The sequence below is a fragment of the Triticum urartu genome, chromosome 5A, assembly GCF_056163025.1.
Source record: "Triticum urartu cultivar PI428250 chromosome 5A, HENAU_Tu73, whole genome shotgun sequence".
NCBI lineage: Eukaryota > Viridiplantae > Streptophyta > Magnoliopsida > Poales > Poaceae > Triticum > Triticum urartu.
The window spans coordinates 625169879-625177238 of record NC_141877.1 but is presented as its reverse complement, the minus strand read 5'-3'; the positions used below and the strand labels follow the sequence as shown (position 1 = coordinate 625177238).

The 7360-nt window shown below is 45.8% G+C and overlaps 1 protein-coding gene across 1 annotated transcript; it reads left to right on the top strand.

Moving 5' to 3' along the window:
• The first annotated feature begins 3113 nt into the window (after positions 1–3113).
• Positions 3114–5823, top strand: LOC147973497 (uncharacterized). Its single transcript, XM_087524702.1, has 5 exons — positions 3114–3404; positions 3588–4526; positions 5026–5133; positions 5273–5569; positions 5815–5823. Exons 1-5 carry the CDS (start codon positions 3114–3116, stop codon positions 5821–5823), a joined length of 1644 nt encoding a protein of 547 aa, XP_087380828.1.
• Positions 5824–7360: the final 1537 nt, after the last annotated feature.

The following is a 7360-nucleotide window of genomic DNA, read 5'->3' as shown; positions in this document are numbered from 1 at the left end:
GAAGACCAGGCACATCAAGCGTCGCTTCAACTCCATTCGTGAAAATGTTCAAGATGGAGACATAGATATTTGTAAAGTACATACGGACCTGAATGTAGCAGATCCGTTAACTAAACCTCTCCCTAGAGCAAAACATGATCAACACCAGAATTCCATGGGTGTTCGATTCATCACAATGTAACTAGATTATTGACTCTAGTGCAAGTGGGAGACTGTTGGAAATATGCCCTAGAGGCAATAATAAAAGGATTATTATTATATTTCCTTGTTCATGATAATTGTCTTTTATTCATGCTATAATTGTGTTATCCGGAAATCATAATACATGTGTGAATACATAGACACCAACATGTCCCTAGTAAGCCTCTAGTTGACTAGCTCGTTGATCAACAGATAGTCATGGTTTCCTGACTATGGGCATTGGATGTCATTGATAACGAGATCACATCATTAGGAGAATGATGTGATGGACAAGACCCAATCCTAAACATAGCACAAGATTGTATAGTTCGTTTGCTAGAGTTTTTCCAATGTCAAGTATCTTTTCCTTAGACCATGAGATCGTGTAACTCCCGGATACCGTAGGAGTGCTTTGGGTGTACCAAACGTCACAACGTAACTGGGTGACTATAAAGGTATACTACGGGTATCTCCGAAAGTATCTGTTGGGTTGACACGGATCAAGACTGGGATTTGTCACTCCGTATGACGGAGAGGTATCTCTGGGCCCACTCGGTAATGCATCATCATAATGAGCTCAAAGTGACCAAGTGTCTGGTCACGGGATCATGCATTACGGTACGAGTAAAGTGACTTGCCGGTAACGAGATTGAACGAGGTATTGGAATACCGACGATCGAATCTCGGGCAAGTAACGTACCGATTGACAAAGGGAATTGTATACGGGGTTGCTTGAATCCTCGACATCGTGGTTCATCCGATGAGATCATCGAGGAGCATGTGGGAGCCAACATGGGTATCCAGATCTCGCTGTTGGTTATTGACCGGAGAGCCATCTCGGTCATGTCTACATGTCTCCCGAACCCGTAGGGTCTACACACTTAAGGTTCGGTGACGCTAGGGTTGTAGAGATATGAATATGCAGTAACCCGAAAGTTGTTCGGAGTCCCGGATGAGATCCGGACGTCACGAGGAGTTCCGGAATGGTCCGGAGGTGAAGAATTATATATAGGAAGTGCAGTTTCGGCCATCGGGAGAGTTTCGGGGGTCATCGGTATTGTACCGGGACCACCGGATGGGTCCCGGGGGTCCACCGGGTGGGACCACCCATCCCGGAGGGCCCCATGGGCTGAAGTGGGGAGGGTAACCAGCCCATAGTGGGCTGATGCGCCCCCCTTGGCCCACCCCCTGCGCCTAGGGTTGGAAACCCTAGGGTGGGGGGGAGGGGCGCCCCACTTGCCTTGGGGGCGACTCCACCCTTGGCCGGCGCCCCCCTAGGAGATCCCATCTCCTAGGCCCGGCGCCCCCCTTGGGGAGCCTATATAAAGGGGGGGAAGGGAGGGTCAGCCGCACCCTTGACTCTTGGCGCCTCCCTCTCCCCTGCTACACCTGTCCCTCTCGTAGAAGAACGGCGAAGCCCTGCTGCGGTGACTGCTGCATCCACCACCACGCCGTCGTGCTGCTGGATCTTCATCAACCTCTCCTTCCCCCTTGATGGATCAAGAAGGAGGAGATGTCACACTGACCGTACGTGTGTTGAACGCGGAGGTGCCGTCCGTTCGGCGCTGGGATCTCCGGTGATTTGGATCACGTCGAGTGTGACTCCCTCATCCCCGTTCTCTTGAACACTTCCGCTCGCGATCTACAAAGGTATGTAAATGCATCCGGTCACTCGTTGCTAGATGAACTCATAGATGGATCTTGGTGAAAACGTAGGAAATTTTTTTGTTTTCTGCAACGTTCCCCAACAGGCCCCACCCGGTGGACCCCCGGGACCCTTCCGGCGTTCCCGATACAATATCGATTACCCCCAAAACTTTCCTGATGGCCGAAACTTGACTTCCTATATATAAATCTTCACCTCCGGACCATTCCGGAACTACTCGTGACGTCCGGGATCTCATCCGGGACTCCGAACAACTTTCGGGTTACCGTATGCTAATATCTCAACAACCCTAGCGTCACCGAACCTTAAGTGTGTAGACCCTACGGGTTCGGGAGACATGCAGACATGACCGAGACGCCTCTCCAGTAAATAACCAACAGCGGGATCTGAATACCCATGTTGGATTCCACATGCTCCACGATGATCTCATCGGATTAACCACAATGTCGAGGATTCAATCAATCCGTATACAATTCCCTTTGTCAATCGGTACGTTACTTGCCCGAGACTCGATCGTCGGTATCCCAATACCTAGTTCAATCTCGTTACCAGCAAGTCACTTTACTCATGCCGTAATGCATGATCCCGTGATCAACCACTTGGTCACATTGAGCTCATTATGATGATGCATTACTGAGTGGGCCCAGAGATACCTCTCCGTCATACAGAGTGACAAATCCCAGTCTCGATTCGTGCCAACCCAACAGACACTTTCGGAGATACCTGTAATGTACCTTTATAGTCACCCAGTTACGTTGTGACGTTTGGCACACCCAAGGCACTCCTACGGTATCCGGGAGTTGCACAATCTCATGGTCTAAGGAAATGATACTTGACATTCAGAAAAGCTACAGCAAACGAACTACACGATCTTTGAGCTATGCTTAGGATTGGGTCTTGTCCATCACATCATTCTCCTAATGATGTGATCCCGTTATCAATGACATCCAATGTCCATAGTCAGGGAACCATGACTATCTTTTGATCAACGAGCTAGTCAACTAGAGGCTCACTAGGGACGTGTTATGGTCTATGTATTCACACATGTATTACGATTTCCGGATAACACAATTATAGCATGAACGATAGACAATTATCATGAAGAAAGAAATATAATAATAACCATTTTATTTTTGCCTCTAGGGCATATTTCCAACATGCAGCTCTCTGGCTCCAAACTTATGAAGCTATGCACAATATCCAGAGTTGGCCGAAATTGTGTGTTGATGTGTTTGCGAAGTTCAATCGTCACAAATACTCTAGGCTCATGGACACCTTCTTTACTCTTCAGCAGACTGGTTCAGTAGATGATTATGCTCATCAATTTGAAGAGTACATGCATAAAATTCTGGTGTACAATCCTTCCTATGATGAAACATTCTTTGTCAATCGTTTCATAGTAGGATTGCAACCTGCTATTCGTGCTCCTGTTAAGTTACAACATCCTGTTACGGTTGATTTGGCATATTCCTTTGCTCAAACGCAGGAAGCTATTTTGGCAGAGGACACCAGTGTGCCAACGGACAAACCTATGTACAGATCCAAGTATAAACCTTATGTACATCAAGGATTAATGGGAGTCTCTCCGACTGAGCCCAGGACAGAGAACAAGAGCGAATAAAATGATAAGGTGGACTCTCTCAGAGCTCAACGCCGCGCTCGTGGCGAATGTTTCAAGTGCGGAGAGAAATATGGACCTGGGCATCAGTGCCCAAAGACTGTGTAGTTGCATGTCATGCAGGAACTCATTGATTCATTGCAGATCTCTGATAGTTCAGAACCACCAGTAGCAGAACAACAACCTAAACCTTGGAATACTACTGATGATGGTGAAAATAGTTCAGATTCTGCTGCTTCTCTCATGAAGCTGTCCTTAGAAGCTGTCAGTGGTACTTCTTGCAAGGAGAGTATCAAATTGCAAGGCATGATTGGGAAGAGACACTTGCTCATTCTCATAGATTTAGGAAGCTCCAACAATTTTATCAGTGAACAACTGGTGGAAGCTTTAAATTGTCCTGTAGATGCTTTACCACCTGCAACTGTTACTGTAGCTGGTGGGGGTACTTTGCTATGCACTAAACAACTTTGTGACCTACAATGGTGGTGCCAAGGCACATGTTTCAATACTTCTTTAAAAGCATTGCCATTGGAGAATTATGATCTAATTCTGGGCATGAACTGGCTGGAAACTAGGAGTCCCATGTGGGTGGATTGGAAGAAGAAAATCATGAAATTCAAGTACAATGATAAGAAAGTCACACTGAGAGGAGTTACAGATGTGTTACATACCTGCAAGAAAGTGTCTGGGAAGCAGTTAAAAGGGTTGCTAGCTACTGCTGCAGTGGATCACATTTTGCAACTTAATTATGTGTCAAAATTTTCTCCTGTTATTGGGACAATTCCTCCAGCTGTACAGGAAGTGCTAGACAGCCACAAAAAAGTCCTTGTAGACCCTGCTACATTACCTCCTTCTAAGGTCATTCCCATAGCTGTCCAGGAAGTTTTGGACAGCCACACCAAAGTCTTTGAGGATCCTGCTGCACTGCCTCCTTCCAGGGCTTTTGATCATAAAATTCCATTGTTACCTGGAGCACCGCCTGTCAATGTAAAACCCTACAGGTATAACCCAATGCAGAAAACTGAGATTGAGCAACAAGTGAAGAACATGCTGAAACAGGGAGTAATCCAGTTAAGCTCTAGCTCTTATGCTTCTCCTGTCCTCTTGGTTAAGAAAAAAGATGGCACTTGGAGATTCTGTGTGGATTACAGACACTTAAATGCAATCACAGTCAAACACAAATATCCAATGCCAGTAGTGGAGGAATTATTGGATGAACTTTCTGGTGCTAAATGGTTTACCAAATTGGATCTCAAATCTGGATACCATCAAATCAGATTATGGGCTGGAGAAGAACACAAAACAGCTTTCAAAACACATCACGGGCCTTTTTGAATTCCTGGTAATGCCTTTTGGTCTTACTAATGCCCCTGCCACATTTCAAGATGCCATGAACAGGCTGTTTGCTCTCTTACTCAGAAAATGTGTGTTAATCTTTATGGATGATATATTGGTGTTCAGCCCTACATTGGAATTGCATGTGCAACATCTTAAGGAAGTTTTTGCTATCTTGGAACAAAACCAGTTCTATGTTAACCTTAGCAAATGCTCTTTTGCCCAGCCAGAATTGGAATACTTGGGACATGTTGTGAGCAAAAATGGAGTCAGCACTGACCTAGCTAAAGTGCAAGCAGTTCAGGACTGGCCTGTCCCTAAGAATGTGAAAGAGGTGAGGGGTTTTTTTAGGGCTCACAGGCTACTACAGAAAATTCATCAAAGATTATGGGGTTATTAGCAGAAGTTTGGTTAATCTGCTCAAGAAGGACACTGTTTTTGTATGGACACCTACCACTGAGTCTGCCTTTCAGCACCTCAAGCACGCTCTATTATCCTCACCTGTGCTAGCCTTGCCTAATTTCAAGAAAACCTTCACTATGAAAATTGATGCTAGCAATGGGGGCATTGGTGCTGTCCTACTGCAGGAAGGTCACCCAATTGCATACTTGAGCAAAGCCCTAGGTCCTAAAGCACAAGGATTTTCTACTTATGAAAAGGAGTGCCTGGCAGTTTTGTTGGCAGTAGAGAAATGGAAAGCTTATCTGCAGCATGCTCCTTTTGTTATCAGTACAGATCATAGAAGTTTGATACATTTACAGGATCAAAAGGTTTCCAACACAATTCAACAAAAAGCCCTACTGAAGCTTATGGGACTGAACTATACTGTAGTGTACAAAAAAGGTCACGAAAATACTGCTGCTGATGCCTTATCTCGAGTTTCTGGTTCTGAAGCCTTGTTGGCCCTGTCTTATTGTACTCCTGAGTGGCTAGAAGTGGTCGCAGAAGGATACTTACAAGACTCTCAAGCTCAAGAATTATTAACTGAACTCAGTGTTACTGGCTCTAATGCCAGAGGATTTGAGCTATTACAAGGGGTGATCAGACATAAAGGAAGAGTGTGGTTGGGAAACAACAAAGATGCTCACCAAGCTATACTCATATCTCTTCATTCCAGTGTAGTAGGCGGCCACTCAAGTTTTCAGGCCACTTACCAAAGAATTAAGGCCCTTTTCTCCTGGCCTTCTATGAAACAGGACATCCAACAATATGTGAGGGATTGCGCAGTCTGTCAGCAAGCTAAAGTGGAGCATATTAAGAAACCTGGACTGTTGAGTCCACTTCCTGTGCCTACAGAAGCCTGGAACATGATAACTATGGATTTTATCAGTGGACTTCCCAAAAGTAAGAACTATGATACTATTTTGGTCATTATAGACAAATTTACCAAGTATGGGCATTTCGTTCCCCTGTCCCACCCATTTACTGCATTGACAGTGGCCCAAGTTTACCTTGATCATGTATACAATCTACATGGTCTCCCAAAGGTTTTGGTTACAGACAGAGATCCATTGTTCACTAGCATTATTTGGCAAGAACTTTGTAGATTGACCGACACTAAGATGAATATGAGTTCAGCCAATCATCCGGAAATAGATGGGCAGTCTGAGAAGCTAAATCAATGCCTGGAAACTTTCCTCTGTTGCATGGTTCATTCTGCTCCTAAAAAATGGGCCTACTGGCTTCCCCAGGCCGAGTATTGGTACAATACCAATTTCCATTCTGCTCTGGGCAAAACTCCGTTTCAGGTGCTATATGGTTACCAACCAAGACACTTGGGAGTTGCCAATCTGCAGTCCTCCACCTCGAGTGACTTAAACACTTGGTTGGCAGAGCGCACTGCTATGACTACAGCTATTCGAGAACATCTTCTTAGGGCTCAGCAACGCATGAAGACACAAGAGGACAAGCATCGTTCTGACAGAGTTTTTTCTGCCGGTGATTGGGTCTTTTTGAAACTTTAGCCGTATATGCAGCATTCAGTAGCAAGGCGTACCAATCACAAGTTAGGTTTCAAGTATTTTGGCCTCATCTGGTCTTGGAGCGAGTGGGAGATGTTGCTTACCGTCTACAGCTGCCCGCCTCCTGTAAAATCCATCCGGTGGTGCATGTTTCCTTGCTGAAACCGGCTAAACCACCAGAAGAACAAGTACCAACTTCAGAATCATTGCAGTATGCTCAGGTTTGCCCTGCTATGCCCAAACCATGTCAAGTTCTCGATTCTCGTTTGGTTCGTTTCGGAGGACGCACCAGGAAGCAGTACAAGGTCGCTTGGAGTGGACTGCCGATGTCGATGGCAACCTGGGAGTGGGCAAGTGTGTTATCTGAACTAGTGCCAACTTGAGGACAAGCCGGCTGCAAGGGGAAGGGAGTGCCACGACCCAGTGGGCCTGGAGCCGTGTGCGTGTGGGCCGTTCTGTCTCGGCCCATCTTGTAGCGTATTTAGGCATGTTGTGTGGTAGTAGTGAGGCATCGATGAATTGTACCAACAGACTACTCTGTTCTGTATCTTCTTCTTCCCCAAGTTAGCTTCCTCCTCCTCTGAATCTCTCTGTAATTCC

Excerpts from the sequence above, each read along its gene's own strand:
- LOC147973497 (XM_087524702.1), top strand. The coding sequence starts at position 3,114 with ATGGACACCTTCTTTACTCTTCAGCAGACTGGTTCAGTAGATGATTAT. Across the intron at positions 4,527-5,025 it reads AGAACATGCTGAAACAGGGA|CCAGAATTGGAATACTTGGG; the intron begins GTAATCCAGTTA and ends TCTTTTGCCCAG. Across the intron at positions 5,134-5,272 it reads TCCCTAAGAATGTGAAAGAG|CACCTCAAGCACGCTCTATT; the intron begins GTGAGGGGTTTT and ends TCTGCCTTTCAG.